Source organism: Streptopelia decaocto (assembly GCF_964273445.1).
Source record: "Streptopelia decaocto genome assembly, chromosome: 3".
NCBI classification, from domain to species: Eukaryota; Metazoa; Chordata; class Aves; order Columbiformes; family Columbidae; genus Streptopelia; species Streptopelia decaocto.
Genome location: NC_138656.1, coordinates 104,678,390 through 104,697,031, shown reverse-complemented (window position 1 = coordinate 104,697,031; position 18,642 = coordinate 104,678,390). Strand labels below are relative to the sequence as shown.

Here is an 18,642-nt window from a genome sequence, read left to right as displayed (position 1 = left end):
TTTTCTTTTTATTTATTATAACATACAATTATATAAGAAATGCAAGAAAAGCAAAGTTTTCCTATTTAGTATATTTAGTACAAGTCATGCACATATTTAACAGAGGATACAGGGTGTGTATTTTTCATGATTCTCACACTTTCTCCATAACAGGATACACTATTATGTCAACAGTGTGTCTGACAGAACAAGGAAGATTTAATAAAATCAAAATCCACGTTCTCTACTTACTATTTGTGATTTCCTTGGCATTGGTGCTGGTGGCTGGATGGGTGCCAAAGTATTTGTTGTAGAACCAGTTTGTGTTACTGGAATTTCGCACACAGAAGACGACTCTCCTGCTGCTAAGGTAAGTAAAACAAGTACATTTTAGGCATGCTTTTAAAAAAAGGTAACAGTGATGACACAAATTGAAACCAAATAAATTATTCTTTAAAGGATACAAATATTTTTATATCCCATGAGCATACCATTTTAAATAGTTCTTTGTAAATAACTGAACAGATTTTTTCTATCCTTTTCCTTACAAAAAAGGCCCTTTTTCTCAAAGACAATTACCTAAAGCTTTTAGTACTACAGATATGCTAAAAGAGAAAAATAGCCTATAAAATAGATGAGGGCAGAACCAAAACTCCCATTTCCCCATTCATTCACTCACTACAGACTCTGTGCTTTTAGGACCTTTCTTTCCCAGTACAGATCATCATTATCAAGATGCTGTATCCTTCACAGGAGACTCCTGACACACATGGCAGACAGTTATTAGCAAATTCCCCCTGGGTTTGTCCAGTGAAAACAAAAAAGAATCCCAGTAAGAACCAACAAACCTAATACATACAGTGGAAGGGGAAACCAGGTAGGAGAAATTCCACTACAATACCACAGAACCCAAACAAACCTCACTTTGGACATTTATTGAGAAGACATTATTGTAACGTCCCAAAGTATCACAGAATGTCCTGAGTTGGAAGGGACCCACAAGGATCATTGAGGCCAACTCCTGTCCCTGCATATGACAAGCCCACAGTTCACACCATGAAGTAGTAGTTACTTTGAACAATGAAAAGAGAACAAATAATGAACTCTGAATAATGAACTCTGTTCATTATCATGAAAAGAGCAATATCGATTTGCAATTTAATTAAAAGTGACACTACATGATTTTCAAACTAGGTACACATTTTTCTGTTCTAAAATGTGTATCTGCTACCTTGTTTATTACAGATGCAAACAAGAGAGTAAACTAACTCAAGTTTTCATAATGCATCCTTTGTATAGAATCAGGTTTAGGTGAGGTTAGGAAAGCTAAAGCCCAACTAAAATTGAATCTGGCAAGGGATGCCAAAGACAACAAGATGATCTTCTGTAAATACATAGGTAAAAAAGGAAAATTAGGGAAAATGCAGGTCCATTGTTGAGCAATGGATCTGGTTACATAAGACACAGGAAAGGCTGAGGTACTGGACACCTTCTTTGCCTCAGTCTTTACTAGCAAGACCAGTGTTCAGGAATCCCAGGTGCCAGAGACCAGGGGAAAAGGAGGTCTGAAGTCCTGCACCTGGGGATGAACAAGCCCATGTGCCAATACCTGCTGGTGGCCACCCAGCTAGAAAGCCAGGACCAGAGGTGATGGGTACAAACTGAAACACAAGAGGTGCCACATGAACATGGGGAAACACTTTGTTACTATGAGAGTAACCGAGCACTGGCCCAGATTGGCCAGAGAGGTCGTGGAGTCTCCATCCTCAAAAGCCATCTGGACAGGGTCTTGGGCAACTGGCTCTGGGTGGCCCTGCTTGAGCAGAGGAGTTGGGCCAGATGACCTCCAGAGGTTCCTCCCAACCTCAACCACTCTGTGATTCTGTTTCTTATTACATGGTCCCATTATTTACATTAATTGGCTGATAACTGTTCATGCAGAAGAGCTTGAGGCATCTCTCAAGAAGAGTAACAAGAAGAATGCTGGTAATGACCGTATTTAAATATGCAAGGTAAATAAGGAGAAAAACACTCTCTCTCAGGCCATTATAATAATTGCTTAATTACAATAAAATAAATCTCTAAACCACAATTACCAGTTTGTTGTAGAGACCCAAGTCCTCTAGACTGCCCTTTGTTAGTTAAGCCAGATGACTTCTCAGTCCTGTGAAGAAAGTCAGAAATTGATCCATTTAAAAAACAAACAAGAACCTGGACCGCAACAACAGAGTATTTTCCAAATTATAAAATTCTTGTCATGTCTTCAGTGTATTTCGGTGACAGCTATTTTGCTTACTACATTGCTTCTGTGATTTTGATTATACCAATCATAACTTGCACTTAAATTAAAAATGTAAGGCAGAATAATAATATAGGTTCAATTACTGCAATTTGTGTAGAGCAGACTCTTTTTCCTAAGATCTGAAGTTCCTTTCACTGCTACTATAAAATTATGTATGCATATTAGTCTGTACATTCAGCAAGTTGCTTCTCCCTTTTATTCAGTATGGTATCTGCAATCAAAGTAATAGAAAGGGAGCGCAAATGTCAAAGGTTGTTTAGCTCTTTCACTCACAAAGGATCAACCATGTATATTATTTATCTCACATATACACATACACATCCCTGTGTCTTATAACTATCTAAGTTTGTATAGGCTTGTACTCTGCCAAATTTTCAGTATCAGAGAATCCGAAAACTTCCCAGACAAGTTACTACAATATTTCCCCATGCTTACTTTTGGAAAGTTTTTCCTAGTGGCTAACTAAATTATTCTTGCCACAACTTAAACATCATGGGACGTAAAAAGAAATGGCATCATCCAACACTTCATACATATTTGAAGACATGTACCTATGCTACAATTTATTTCTTAAAAAAATTAAGATAATCTTATTTCTTCTGAACTTTTCTCACAAGTCATATTTTCTAGACTTTTCATTACCTTATTGATCTCCCCTGGTTTCTGCCTCACTGTTTTGCACCCTTATTTTACTGCAACACCCAAAACTGAACACAGTAGTCCAGCTGAGGCACTACTGATGTTGAGTCAACTGGAAGGATTAATTCACACATTTTGCAGGCTATAATCAAACAATACTATTTCTTTTTGACTCTTACACAATAGCATGAGTCATTTGACTTACTTTCATTCCTGATTCACTATGTCCTTGCAGATCCTTCTCTTAAGGACTTGTGCTTAACAATACTCTGCTGTTCTCCATGCTTCGTTTTTCTTTGTAGTGGATTTTTCTTAAGTACTAAGTGTTGCTTACTGAATGACACCCCTCTTCTCCCTTGACTACAACTGCAGTTTCTCAAGGCTGCTTTGGATATAAACCTGTTTGCCAGAACACTTGTCCCTCCTAACTTTGTTTCCTGCAAATTTAAAAATGATATTTTCTGTTCCAGGTCTCTCTATTCCTACCATGAATGAAAATAGTGAATGGAGCTTAATCTGCACAAAGTATGTGAACAATAAATGACACAATCAGACAGAAGACCTCATTATCTCTTCTTTGTTACTAGATGAGAATTACAAAAGGATTATTCATTATTATTCTTTGTGGCTTCTTATTTCCATCATGCATTCTGTAGATATTCTACAAGTCATACATCTTAAATCACTAGGCTGTCTTGTTTTTACCGTGGAAATCTTTCTAATCTGCCTTAGTGTCTGCCTTCTCTTCATTCACATGCTCTAGAACACATAATTGGCAAAAGTATGCACGCTCCAGAGATAGCTTGCATGTTATATAAAAAAAACCCTGAAAAGTTACTAAAAATTATGAAGTATATGAAGTACTAAAATGACATCACTTACCCAGTAATAGGCTTTCTTTGAGAGATTCTGCTAGGAGGTTGTGGGGGCAGTGGTGGTGGGGTTGGCTTTGTTTGTGGGGGACCTGGCTGCTGTTTAGATTGCTGGTTCAAAGCTTCTATAATGCTGGCTGTCTTTGCCACGGGAGGCGGTGGTGCTGGAGCAAGCACATCTACGGAAGAAAGTCAGACAGCGAAATGGAATTAATTTTCTATTTACCTTCTTGTTTCTCAGGTTTGCATCTGCATGTTCTCCTGCTACAGGATTTACCTCCATCCAAGACAAATGCTTTACTACATGTAGTCAACAAGTTAAACAGAAAGCAGTCATCCTTCCATTGGAAGAAGGACCTCTTTGGGAAGAGGTTTACATTTTGTTTCACCTAGTCAAGGTCAGAGAGCTCATATGGACTTCAATCCATAAAAGCATTAAAGTACAAACAAAGAAAATTCTTACCAAATACAGTCCCATTCTTGAAAATAGTAGTTCAGAATATATTTAAGAAAGTGCTAATATTGTTTGCTGAATCAAGGCCTTCAGTTTGTGTTTTATGGTAAAATAACTAAGTGAATAATACCTGAGAAATTTTATTTAGAGGAACGTATTTTCTTAAAATCTTGTTATGATTAACATCTAAATAACTTCACGTTAGGTTTAACAATTAACTAAAATTTCTACTGAATTATTAAAACCACCACAACAGCAGCTGGCAATGCATTAAAACACCTTTTTGCATTCCTACGGTCTGCAAGAATCAAGCACAATGTGGAGACATAGCCCCAAGCCTACACATAACACCCATCTTCACAAACAGTGAGAAATGCAGCATTAAAACTGTATATACAAGTGAGGAGCTCTTTCACTCTAGTAGTAGATAATAATTCCTGTTGACCCTGCACTGCACCATACAGTCCTCACTGGAGCATCAGAGAAGACAGTTCATACAGTTACCAGACGGGAACGATAGGCCAAAGCTACAGTCACCAAAAGAGGAAGCATGAGTTGTGGAAATGGAAAAATAAGCCCACTATGATTAGATACAGCAGAAGGGCAAACAGGGGAAAGTGGAAACATACTTGTAGATGTTACACGCAATGGCGGCACAGGGGGATGAATAGCTGGTGGATCTGATGAAGACCTCTGCCTGCTTATACTTTCCACTCCTAAAGAATTTGTCTTCCACATTGCATTAGATGAAGAAATTGTCTGAATACCACTGCCAAGAACTGAAGGCTGAACTAAAAAGAGAGGAAAATACTGTATTATTATTATTGTTTACCCTAAGCACAAAGTGTTAACATTCACACCCGTGCTTTTAAAAATGGTGCAGCTAGAGCACTACATTCAGCAATAGGAACCACTGCCATCCTGCTGGAATGCCAGAGCAGAAATCAGACTGGTATAAAAAAATAAATCAATCGCGTAGCAGTTTCTGGGTGAAGTCTTACTAACAGTTTACCTAAGTAAAATTTGCCTCCAGCCATTACTTCAAAATATGTTAACACTTGAAAAAGCAGAAATTTCTCAACAAGAAGACAGAAGGCAAGTCTTGGTACCTTCTTTAATCCCTGACTGAGAGCTCAGGTACTCCAAGAAAAGGACCTCACTCTCACGTGATCATTAGCAGACATTGTGGACCCAAAGCGAAACATCAGTTTTGACTTGGAATTGACCTAAAAACTGCAATTCTGAATTTCACCCAAACAAGAAGCTATAATGTCATGAAACAGTTACAAATTACTACTTCTTTGGATCCTCCTAAATTACTCCATTCTTAGGCTGAAAAGCTGCTTCCCCATTCCATAAACACACCCACAGGTTTTCGTCATAAAGCCAATATTTTGCACATATAATATCACTTCTCCCTACTCAGCGCATGAGCATCATACCAAGAAAAGATGAAACAGAGTAAGGTATGAATAAATATTAGGTTGCAGGGAAAAGGATAAAAGGCTCAGAAGACTTGGAGAAAAGCCTAAAGTGAAGATGATAAAAGACTAATAATACTATATGCATAACATCAACAACATCAGCAATCAACATGAATCTAAGATCAGTGATGGATACTTCTATAGCTTTTAACTAAGAATATAAAATAATAGGCTAATACACTGCTAGAGTAAAGAATACAAGTTAATAATCTAAGGCAGGCAGCATGCTTTCTTGGCATGAGTTGTACTACACTGGTGCCAAGAAGTCTGAGGTCGGGAATTAAATTAAAATGACACTCTTTGAAAAGTGAGTAAAATAGTATGGTTGGCTATGTTTAAAATAATATCAAAGGCTAAACCAGTCTTTTTAACTATCCAATTTTACTACGAATTCAGAGATAGAATCTAACAGTTAAACAGACAACGCAAGCTCCTTGGGTGAATTTTCCTGTTTGTTAGGGGAAACATTCCTTTCCATCAGGTAAAGTGTCTAGATATTAAGTTTAGACTTCATGCAAAAATGTCAGGTGAAAGGAATCCCACCCTGGTTCAGTTTTATACATACTTTTGAAATAACCCAATACCATGCTGATCTATTGTTTTCAGTTTTTCTGCCCCCCAAAATAACATATTTTAATCCAATTTTTATGCTGCAGCCATTCCTGTGAGACCAATAACTGACTTTTCCTGTTACGCAGATGTTCAATTTGCCATCTCGGACACAATCAGCGGTGTGTGGAGTCCTGCCTTCTGACCCCTGCACTGCGCTCCCAAAGGCAGAGGCCGCTCACCAGCGCCTGGAATACTCCCCACTCCTGCTCCTCTTACAGAGTCTGAATTACAGCACCATAGAAAATAATGTGTTTGCGGAGTCATTTTTGCCGAATTTAAGTTCACATAAATTTAGCATCCATGAAAGGCTGCTGGATTAATAAAGGTATTAAAACAATGAAACACACCAAACATGTACTGTACAAAGATGAGCTATGCAGACTTCTCTGCGCTTCTTTAATATGATCCAAACAGATTATGTATGAAGATAAGAATGAAGTTCACAGCATCAGCTTTAGTGGTAGGTTTGGGAAGCACACAACCCTTCTGAACTGGAATGACACCTGCACATTTTACATTACTCTGCTGATCAGGGTAAGACCATAACTGGCAATAACACTTTCCATTAGCAACCAGTTTGCTACATTATCCCGTTGTCCACATCATGACACTTGTACTTTCATTTCAACAACCTCTGAAGCACATATTTATTAAGAGAAAACTTCGCAAGGTTAACATCTCTCATGTTCTGCATACACTCTCCATTCTCCCAGGGTTTAAACAATTTTCCGCAGCAATCAAATGCTATAGAAATCATACGTTGTACTGAACACCTTCAAGAAACAGAAGTATGGAAAGATGGAATATAACAAAACAAAATTGCTGAACTAAATTGACTGCAGCCCTCCTTTTAATAAATTGTTTAACTCTATTGAGGTTACCTGGGCAGTGTTTTCCCAAATACTATTGTGTACTTTCTTGCAGGTCTACTGAAAATCAAACTCAGAAAAGGCTGCGCAGATTCACCTCAAGTATATAAAATGAAGTAATAATTAAACTGTTTCTATACCTACCTGTACAAAATAACTGTAAAAGGAAACCTAAAAATGTAATAATAAGAAAAAGTTATGATCCCATTCTTCTGACATACAATGATATTTTCTGGTGTCAGTACCTTTGCCAACATTCCTTGGAGGTAGAGGAGGTGCGCTACTGGTAACAGGTACCGCGGGCTGAAGGGGAGGAGGGCTGCCGCTCAGTATCGCTCCGTAGGTTTCGTTCTGCAATATACTTGGCATAAATCCTCTTTGCTTATCCTTAGCAATGCTCGCTGCATCTCTTGCCAAGGACGCTACATTAGGCTGAAGTTGGTTTGATCCAAGTTGATAGAAGCTGACAGGCCTGTCCTCTCTCCGATTAGGACTGGGTTGCTTAAACACAATAACAAAAGTACTCACTGATACCACATGAGTTGTACTCATTTTATTTATTAGTTGATAGAAAGTTATTCATTTCTAGAACGAAAAAATGGCTTCTAAAATACATTTATGTTGCTTTTAATATGCAATCTAAAACCTACATTCCACTCTCTTCAAGACAAAGTAACTGCACACATTAACAAAAAAAAAGATGAAATGTGAATTGCTTTTTTAAACAATTATAATTTCTCAGTTTTTCCTGTAGTATACTCTTATAAGAGAATACTATACCCTTATATACATGGGACTATACTCCTATAGATAGTCAATATAGATACTCACACTGGATCAGGTAAAGTTTCCCTGCATAAACATACAAGGTCGTATTTTCAAAAGTAAATGAACAACTCAAGAACCTAAGTCTCATCTGAAGTTCAGCAGCGTCAGATCCCAAACAGATGATCATGATCTCATAACCAGGACACAACTGCATCTAAGTGTTCTACCTGTAGCTCAGCCTACGAGCAGTTAGGAGCCAAAACTTCTCATGAGCTCTTTTTAGCTCATTAACATTACTAGACAAGTTCAAGGGATTATTTCAATTTGCAGGTGGGACTGGACATTGCTCATCGCACGCACATTACCAAATGAGATCTAATTAGCCGTCTCTGAGATTTACAGCAAATCATCTGCTTGCTATGCACACTCAGCATTATTTTTGCTGTTTTCAAGAGCAAGCATAGTAAATATTATCAACTGATAAGTAGAATAGCTGGAGTTATAAATTCATGTGGCTAATACAGGAATGGGTAGTAACAACCCACAGCTCAGAGAGCATAAATATACCTTTAGAAATAGTATTAGATAAACACATTGCTGATGTACTGCCTGTACAAAATTAAAATAACCATTTATAGTAATAGCATTTAGGCAGAATAAAGACTTACACCAACAGTATCACAAATAAGCTATCAATTTTGCTCTGAATATATTCAATGCTTACTCTGGATTGATCATGCAGGGCCTTTAGACATGTTACAGCACAGCGTAATAGTTCAAAGATTTATCAGACTGATGTTCGTGACAGCCAGACGCATTAATCCCTACCTTTACTTTGGCTTAGCAGCCTCACTCCTCACTGGTTGACATTCTCCATTCCCTGACCTCTCCACTGGCCTGGTTCTGGTATTTGTTTCAGCCCACACTTGCTTCTGCTTTCTAAACCAGCAGAAAATTATTTTTGTTTTGTTGATTTAGGTTTTCAGTGGCTTACAAAACTGAAACAGCTTAATACAGAGACAAATGGGTGCCAGAACGGAGACAAAAGATGAGATAGAACCAGGCAGTTGGGGCATGGGACAGCAGCGGAAATGAGCTGGATTGCCTTAGCCTACTTTTACGTTAGACTCTCTTTTATATGAAAAAATCTGAACTAGAAGAACTTCAGTTTCAATTGCTTTACCAGAAAGAGAGACAAGCCCAATAGCTTGACATCTATAAACAGAACTCTGATGTGATCCTAAGCCCCAGCACTTCTCACCAGCCCATTCAATGCAGTCACAGACACGAGCCTGTGATTAATAGTCTTTAATCTCCTTTCAAAAGTTCCTGTAGTATAAGCCTATTAATAGTGGGCCCTGAAGTAGCAGTTTCATTACTTTCACCTCATTGCTGAGTAGCAGAGAACTTCCTGTATGAGGTAGAGCTGAGGGACCAGCCAAAACAAGAATGCTCAACTGTAGAAGGCAACTGGCAACAATGAAAGAAGTGAAAAGAAAACAGCCAGATCAAAAATACAACTTTAGCGTGTCCTAGAAAGGGATTTGCTAGATATCTAGTTGTAAAGTACCCAAAAGGTTTTAGAGCTGGAAAAATGGAAATTTCTAAAATAAAATGAAGTTTGAAAATAGTTTATCAAAAAGGTCATCATTACTGCTGTTATTATCTGGATGGTGATACAATGTATAGGAATACATAAATACTGGGATATAATATGAAGGCTCACTCAGAAGAACTGGATTTTGCAGCTCCCAGATTCCAGATTCTTGCACAGATACCAAGATTCTCAAGAAAAACCTTAAGAAAATTCTGAGGAGGTAGTAACTGTGCTTTGAAACTGATGGCTCGTGACACATTTTTTGTTCTTTGTTGCTAGCACTAGTTCAAGTCAGGCACCAGAGGTACATAACTATAGCGGAAAAAGAGACAGGACATGGGAAGAAGAATCCTAAGCAGACAAGATCTTGGAAAAATGACATTTTGCAACTGAGGAAGCCTATTGATGTCAAAATTAGGCTCCAAAACATTAAGCCAATTCAGTAGTCTGATGGTCTAGCATTTTAAAAGACATTCTGTGAAGGCAAAGAAAATGAACCTATGACTGTCAGGTTTTAATATTTCTGAACACAAAGGAAAAACTCGGCACATGAGATTTGGTTTTACATCATTAATTAAGCATTAGCAATTCATTCCCTAGCTGAGATGGGGGACTTTGCAAAAGAAGTATTAAAAAGCTAAAACCTGTAGAAAGAAAACTCAAATTTCATTGTCCAGAGAAGAAGGGGGGTTTGTTAGCTACTTTCAAGAGAAAAAAAAAAGGTTGTGCTAACATTTGAAGATTAACTAATATAAAGCCTATTGTGTATTCCTTGCACTTTATAAAGGAAGCAGAAAAGGCACAAGCAATTATAATCCTGCACACACACAAAAAAGAACAAAAACACATGTTCAATACTTATAAGGAATACTTCAAATTATGAAGCTTCAGAATGTCATTAGTATTTAGGAGCCTAAATGTCATTTCAAATTACTTGGCCCCTAGAAATCCAAGCCATTTTGAAGTGTTGTTCAGGTATCAAATACGGTAGTTTGTTCCCTGTCTGCATGTTTAAGCACTTAAATACTTTCTGAAGTTGGTTCCCAAACTGGGAATTTAATTTTTAAAATGCAATGAAGTTCCTATACTACTGGAATGCTTTATAACACTTGTAATATAACCATCCTTGAAGATATTCAAAAGCCATCTGGATGTGGGCAACTGGCTCAAGGCAACCTTGCTTGAGCAGGGGGCTTGGACCAGGTGACCTCCTGAAGTCCCTTCCAACCCTCAATCATTCTGTGATTCTGGACTCAATAGCACCACACCACCACCAGAAATTTCAGGTACGAAAGGGGAGAAAACCAAAAATATTTTTACATGAAGAATTAAGACCCTACCCTGCTATTAATTGCTGTGGCCTATTTAATGCACGAGTTTAGTTCCACTTAAGACAAGCCAATGCATAAACTGTTTCAAAATTAAAGCTGTTGACTGGAGCTGTTTCACAAACACGAGGAGATACTATAAGGTGGCTCTCTTTGGAAAGGCAATTTTCCTAACTTCATGATCAGCAGATCTAAACATCCCTGATGTATTTAAACAAACGGTTGACTCCATTAAGAAAATGGTATCACATCTGGCTAATCATAATTTGATCATCAATACATGGTCATATGTTTTATACCTTATATTATAGAGGAAAAATAAGACAAACTATAATTTAAGGAACTAAAATTAAACTACTACATTTCAGTACAGAACTTTATTTTGCAGCATCTTCATACTTATAGTAAAACGGAGTGTTATTGAAATCATTATGACCATCACGCTTGCACAGATACGTGTACAGAAAAATAATAATATATTGATACAAACCTGCAGCTTCTCATCTACATCATCATCACTTTCATCCAGATCTTCATGGAGTAGCCGCCATTCATATTCTACATGAACATGAGAATTAAATCTTCCAGACAGTGCTTGAGTAAGCTAAGGAAAAAAAGATGACTGTTAACATGTTATGTGCAGTACTTATTTTAAAATAACATATTTAAAAACAAACACCACCCCACCACCCTCCCATATAGAAGGAACCTTGGTTTCTAAATAAAAATATTATTTTTATTTTAAGAACAGATTTCAGTAATCTGGAAAGTTACTGCACTGAGCAAGCTTAAAGAATTAAGCTCAACACAAATAAATCAAAAGCAACTAGGCTTCTCATTAACCGTGGTAGGTCCATTCTCCATCTTCTGACAATAAGCACCACATCCTATTTGCTTTGATTTAGAAATTGCAAGTCAAATTAACTGCAACAGCAGTTTTTTTGAATCACACTCGCTTACCAAGAAGACCTGACCCCACTAATTCATTATTCTTGCTTACTAAAAGCAGTGATGGTAGCCGGCTTCTCTTCAGAGAATCACAGAATGGTTTGGGTTTGAAAGGACCTTTAAAGATCACCTAGTCCATGCCCTAGCCTGCCATAGGAAGGGACATCTTTGCCTAGAGCAGGTTGCTCAAAGCCCCATCCAAACTGACACCGAGCACTTCCAGTGATGGGGCATCCATAGCTTCTCTGGGGAACAAGAAAATGGCCTTAATCCATGGCATCCGCCCGTGGAAAGTACTTCAGTGATCAGATTTCAATAGAGTGTCAGAAACTTGTGGATCTGGGACTAATAGCTCAAACAGAATTATTCCCTGGCCCCAAGAAGTTAGCATTTCTAGAGGCTCTAAAAATAAATATAATTTTCTTCTTAAAAGCATATAACTTGATATAAGCATACAGCTATTTACAAGCACACAACTATTCCATCTGGGATACATTTGTTGAATATTCAACTGTAAACAGTTATATATTCAGAGATGAGTCTGCTTATAAATGCACAAATACACAGAAAGACACGACACTTACCAGCTCTTCACAGTGAGTATGTTTTAAGCGTTTAGCTATATCAAGTGGTGTCTCTCCGGATTCATTAGCTATATTACATCAAGAAAAGAAAATTACGATGATAAGCATTACTACTAACATGTCCATTACTAAAGATAAACTTACAAGTACATGGTGAAGTACTAGACCAACATACTAAAATCCATCTCTTTCCTTCATTTGTTGGCCCAACTCATACAAACCCTCTGAACATGACAAGCAGTAGCAACTCAACATACCATATATATGGAATAATAGCCGTGAAATGGCAATATATAACTAGGAAACAAAATATCAGTTGAAAATGCTGGTACTTATCTAAATTTGTTTTAAAACCAAGTGTAATGGATAAGCCAGTTTTAAACTTGAAATAAACAGTGAATATTGTTTTGTTTTTTATATATAATGAAGACTATATTCACAGAATTATGATAAAAAATTGAGCAGAAAATCCACTTATTCCACCTTCCCGATTTCTTATTGGAAGCAGTGACAAATATGAAACTGAAGTACATGTTACCCTTTTACCTATTTCAATAGAAGCCTTCCCCCTCAACAGCAGTTTGAGGCACTCCACGTTGTCCGTCAGGCAGCAGTAATGCAGGGCTGTGCTGCCTTTACATGTTTGCTTATCTAGATTGCCACTATTGGAGTGCAAGAAAGAAGAAGAAAGGTGATTGAGCTTAGTCTCCTACCCTGTATTAATAAATTTCTCTTGTTACAAGGTTTTCCAGGAATAAAATTATATTTGCAAACACGAGAATTAGTTTTAGTATTTGTGTTCATTTATTATTTCTACTCCTTAGCATAAAAGCAGTTATCAATAACATTGTAATAGATTTCCATATACCTACCTGTTCTGCACTAAAAAGTCAACTATATGAAGGGATGTTCGATCAACTGACCTAACAGCAAGGTGAAGTGCTGTTTCATCTTGCTCCTAAGAATAAAATAAAAGAACATGTTTGTTTCTTCTGAACTATATAGAAGCAGAATTTTTATTAAGACACAAATTAGATCAATGAAAACATTTCATTTCAAAATATTCAGACATGCTATCATTAAAAGATCTCTTGTGAAGACTTTTATTGCATCCCCTTCACTCCTTTCAAGTAAAAAAATGAATGTGTTAAAAACAAACAAATTAATGAATGATTTAATGTTTAATGTTTTAATACATTTAAATGTGATAGTGTTTGGAAACAATTTTAGATTATACTATTTAATATCTTACTTTGTTATTGTTGAATTACATCATTAAAAGGGCAAGCATTCAGGACAGTGTTTCAAATCTCATCTTCAAATAAGTAAAACCAGTCCTTTTTAATTAATGAAAGCATATTGCACTTAGAACAATTTAACTAAGAAAATTTACAATGCTTACATGTCCATTGGCCAGTGGAATTTTTTCTGTGAGATCGACGCCATCAGCATATACTTGGACTAATCCAAGAATGTCTCTTGATTTGACTGCTTCACAAAGAGCGTGCAATTTAGCTGCATTGTCAGCATGCTTCTTCCTTGCATATTTTCTCTCAATATACTTAGCAGTAATGTAATCTTTTCTTGCATTCCTGAAATTGAATATAATTTACTTCTATAACTTTTAGCAGAAGATACACATTACAGTTTCCATAAATACATGCAAGTCATTTGAAACAAAATCTGAGAGAGACTATTTCCCATTATGACAATTTTTCTTTTTAAATATGCATGCAAGACATGCAGTTTCGTATTTTCAGTACGAAATGTTGCTACAGAAGATGAATCAAATATCCAGTTCAAAGACAGACAATGAATTTTCCCCTCAGAACACTGGTGTGAAGTAAGAGCTCAGGACTACTCAGCTCTATGTACAGAAGATACATCAGAGCTCCACAACGCTGCTCTGCTAACAGCAGCCTGGCAGGTTCATGTTTACCTGACTTGTTTTCCTACACATGCTAGGAAAGGGATGGAAGGTCTGGGATCCAAAAATCTGGCTTACATCTCTGCACAGAGAACCCAGGCTTGGGTCTGTATTCGCAGCACTGAGTATGTCCTGTAAAGCAACGCTTCACCAGAACCGCAACAAGGAGGATGTGGTAGAGCTTTCAGTTTTGGCTCTAAGCTGAGATGAAAGTGTAGTACACTTGAATCAGCACAGGAGTTATCACTTTTGCTGCTGATATCCAATGAACAAATGACTTCTCCTCTTGCCATCACAGCAAGACAGGAGCTTGTGCTCCTCCCAAAGGGAAAAACTCCTTAGCAACTCTGCAGCTGTACACAATGCTGCCCAGAAAACATTTAACAAAGCCATACTTTATCGTCTAGATAAATGGGTATATAACGGGCAAAAAGAGAAAAATCAAAATAATAATAGATCGAATCAACAGATAGCTCTTGTTCCTAAAGGAGATGATGGCATTCCTTCATTGCTTTTAAAAAGTGTCTGTCTTCAGGTTCTCTTTTCATTAAAAAACCACAAACTTGATACACAGATGTATCAAACTAAATGATTTTTTAAAATACCCATTTTTTGAAGTCTTCTTATGCTATTGATTTAGCATTCAGTAAATTTATTAGTAATTTTAATTACTAATAGTCTGTATTATTATTGATAGTGGTAGGCAAAAATTATTTAAACTGCATGGCTTAACACTGGTTCTGTAAGAACAGTGAAAGTCCAGATAATGTAAAATCAGCTTCAGCCAAAGCCAGTTCTTCTGGGTTTGTTTCTGCATCATTTACCATCTTTCACAACGAAGCAGCATCCAGCCAAGTAAGCAGCTGTCCTTGCTGTGTCTCTGCCATCACAGTTCAGTGTTTTCAAGGAATTCAATTAAGGTCCTGTCTTTATTCCACATAGTTAAGGACTTAAGTCCTAGGTAGGTGTAGTTTCTAAACACTAGGTGTTCAGTATCTTTCAGGTAAAATGTGTACCTTATTCCAATTTCTATTTTGGGTTTAAATAGCACAAAGTTAATAGCTTTGTTTTTAACCCCTGCCCTTGTGTGTCTTTAAAATTCTCAATGAGTCACATTTAATTTGTTTCTGTCCCACAAATCACAATTTAGAGACTTGGTAAAATAATCCTTACTCTTAGGGAAGGCACAATCAGATAAACTTCAATAAAATAAACATGCAAAGCATCAGAAAAAAAGGTTTACTCCTTGGCTATAAGGCTATATACAAGCCATTATAGATCTTAAATGGCCTGCTGGTGCACACCATAATGTCACAACCCATTAGCAATATTAAATTAAATGCCTGCCTTTTTCAGAAGTAGTGGCTCTTTACTTACATATCACTGCCTGGATTAGGTTTGACCATCTCATCAACTGGCAGACAGAATTCCATAATCTCATTAAACCCAGCATTCCCAATATTCTTTGCAAGCTGTTAAAACAAATAATCCACAGCTCACTTAATAAATATGTTCAGTCATTGGACACACACATACTAGGGTGAGGACAACGGAAAACGGGGATTGGGACTCTTTGTTTCTGATTCCTAGTTCTGCCGCTATGTCAGTGACCATGAACAGATTAGGTACCTTTTTGGATGTCAGTTTTCAGCTAGGATTTAATACACAAGCAACTGCAGAATAATCAAGACACCAGGTCATACAATTAAAGCAAAATACTTTGTGCTGGGTAAGAACACACACATGAACTGTCACAGAGCAGCTGATATGATGTGGCAACACCTTTTTGTAGCAAAACTGAATATATTTTCTTCCTTTGAGGATTAAAATTCTCTTCTAAAATTACACTAAATAATTAATGGGACAAGTATTTGTGAAGTCCTTCAATTTTTAATCTGAGAGGCATATTCATGTGTCAAACAGCTGTTTTCTTTTAAAAAGCAACCAAGGGTAAGAAGACTTGGAAACAAAAAAATACAAAGCCTCTATCAATTTGAATTCTAAGATCAGGCAAAGTTTACAGTAAGACACTGTTCCAGGAGGTTCCCTTAAACTTGAAGAATTGGGCTTTCTTAAATTATGCTTATCCAGAGGCAACTTTCAAAATTACAACAACATATTGTTAAAGTGCCAAATATATACTTGTGCTGGAAATATTTTCTAGTACTATTTTTAAGTTAATAAAAGCAATTTGCTTACCAAAAGTTCAGATGTTCCCAGCACATCTAATGTAAGTGATTGCATTCTGGAATAGTGAACACCAAGTTCTCTATGGATTCCTGAGCATTCAATGCAAGTTAGAATTCCCAAATTTGTTGAAAGCCAGGTAGGATCTGAAACAGAAAGTACTCACAGAATTAACATTTTCTCAGGTAATTATTTCATCTGGAAAATGTAGTATATAGAAATGAAATTCTGTAAACCAAGATTCCTGTATGTGAATTATCAGGTTTTTTAATTTATGTCTTTACATTTATTCTATTGGGAAACACAAACCAGGATGTTTTTAAAGGACATCACCCTCTAAGGTTGCTGGTCAAACAGTCCAGTTTGTCATTCTCCACACAGCTTTCAGGAATTGCATTTTTCCACCACCAATATAATGGTGCCACATTCTCAACTGGGGGTATAGGTGCAGTTTAAACTAAAATAACAATGCCTACAGGGTTTTTTTCAAGTATAGACTTTAGACTAAGTGAAGTAGCAGTGATTCTGAAGTACACATATAGCACCACACTTCAATGGATTGATTCTCACTCAACAATTTCAAAGATACTAAGGCTCCTCTTCTTTTGTTATCCTCGCTTGTCTTTTCTCCTAGTATTTTGCATTCTTGCTATAACACTCCCTCATCTTCCAGACAAATAATTCTGTTTACACAGCTCAGAAATTCATTTATTTGATAAAGGGTTGAGAGTAGCTATTTAGAACCTTCTCCTTTAAAGACAGCAGGATTGACTCTTCCCATAGTTTTATACAGTATCTATTGCTGGAAGTTACTATTGATTTATAAAGTGCATACAGCTTCAGATCTGATATTTTCAGCTACAGTTTCAGGTCAGAAAAAACTAAGTCCTGCAGTGCCTCTGTACCATAAAAGAACACAGGAAACAGCAGGATTTTAAAAAATAATTTGAAGAGTATAAAGTAGAAATTCATCAATCAACAAAAGCAACATCGCAAACAGTGGTCAGCAGGTGCATTCTCTTCCAAATGAGCAGAGTCTTAGGAATATTCCCTGGCTCATTCGCCAAGTCACGTAAAGTAATGAAAAAAAAAAAAAAAAAAAAAAAGAGGTATCTTAGGAAAATGCTTGAAGCATCTCACTGCTATCCAGTTTTACATAAATCTTACAGAAAATATGGGCTAATAAAATAAGCTCAATTGATTTGTATAAGCAACAGCTACAATTAGCAAAATACATGGGAGAAAAATAAGCTGCTTAGTAACTTCTACCCCACTGCAATATGCATATAGCAAATCAATCTTACTAAAGTAGTGCAATTAAATTGTTAGCATATTCCACTATGTGTACAATCTTTGTGAGATAAGGAAAAAAAGTGAAAGCATAAAACATCAGCTTAAATACTCTCACGAGACACAGAATTTTTACCAATTAGAAATATGCTTAATTGAGTCACCTTGTGCTCCACAGTCACAACACACATCATTTCCAGTCATCCTCTGGACTTCAGATATAATTTCTTTTGTCAGTTCCTGGACAATATTATTTTCTCCTGTGTTATCATCTCCTTTGAATGCATTATTTAAAGCTTCCTCTTTGCTGTTTTGTAGCACAGATGTCCATCTAAAATGGCAGTAATATTTTGCTATTAAATGTTTCAGCACTTCTAAAGTTCAAGGTAAGGTCTCAGTAGAACACCAGTATCAAAAATGAAATTAGCAAAGCAACTCACATTTGACATTCCTGTTCATCCTCTGCTTGAAAGTGGTACGTCCTGTCGTCTGCACAACAAATAATTCACATACTGATTAAAAAGAAGATTGAAAAACTGGTTTTGCAGAAATCTCTCAGAAAAATCTAAAATTAATTGAGGTATGACTCCTGAGGTCTCGAGTCTCATGGCTGGAGTGAAACTGTGTGCAGGTTTCACATCCTGCCTACAGTTCATCTACATTTATATCTATGTCTACACAAAGTGGCTTGTTGCTCTTTAAACAGAAACTGTTCTCTTCAGCGCTCTGCTTCTATCACATAAGCAGCAGGAGAGCACAGTAATTTTTCCATGCTCTAGATATAACCTCAGTAAACATAAGT

The 18,642-nt window shown here is 36.8% G+C and overlaps 1 protein-coding gene across 3 annotated transcripts in view; it reads right to left on the bottom strand.

Annotated features, from left to right (window-relative positions):
* The window catches only part of ASAP2 (ArfGAP with SH3 domain, ankyrin repeat and PH domain 2), an 89,898-nt gene that overhangs the window by 7,350 nt on the left and 63,906 nt on the right, over positions 1-18,642 (bottom strand). Inside the window, exons 13-26 of one of the 3 annotated variants that reach the window (XM_082047512.1) lie at positions 18,281-18,329; positions 18,005-18,171; positions 16,563-16,696; positions 15,741-15,835; positions 13,839-14,028; positions 13,309-13,394; positions 12,983-13,098; positions 12,437-12,504; positions 11,395-11,508; positions 7,457-7,712; positions 4,876-5,037; positions 3,803-3,971; positions 2,076-2,143; positions 232-344 (exon numbers count right to left, since the gene is read on the bottom strand). In XM_082047512.1, the coding sequence (XP_081903638.1) occupies positions 232-344; positions 2,076-2,143; positions 3,803-3,971; positions 4,876-5,037; positions 7,457-7,712; positions 11,395-11,508; positions 12,437-12,504; positions 12,983-13,098; positions 13,309-13,394; positions 13,839-14,028; positions 15,741-15,835; positions 16,563-16,696; positions 18,005-18,171; positions 18,281-18,329 (1,787 nt within the window). The remainder of the gene's footprint in view (positions 1-231; positions 345-2,075; positions 2,144-3,802; positions 3,972-4,875; positions 5,038-7,456; positions 7,713-11,394; positions 11,509-12,436; positions 12,505-12,982; positions 13,099-13,308; positions 13,395-13,838; positions 14,029-15,740; positions 15,836-16,562; positions 16,697-18,004; positions 18,172-18,280; positions 18,330-18,642) is intronic. The other 2 variants (XM_082047513.1, XM_082047514.1) reach the window with 2 other exon arrangements.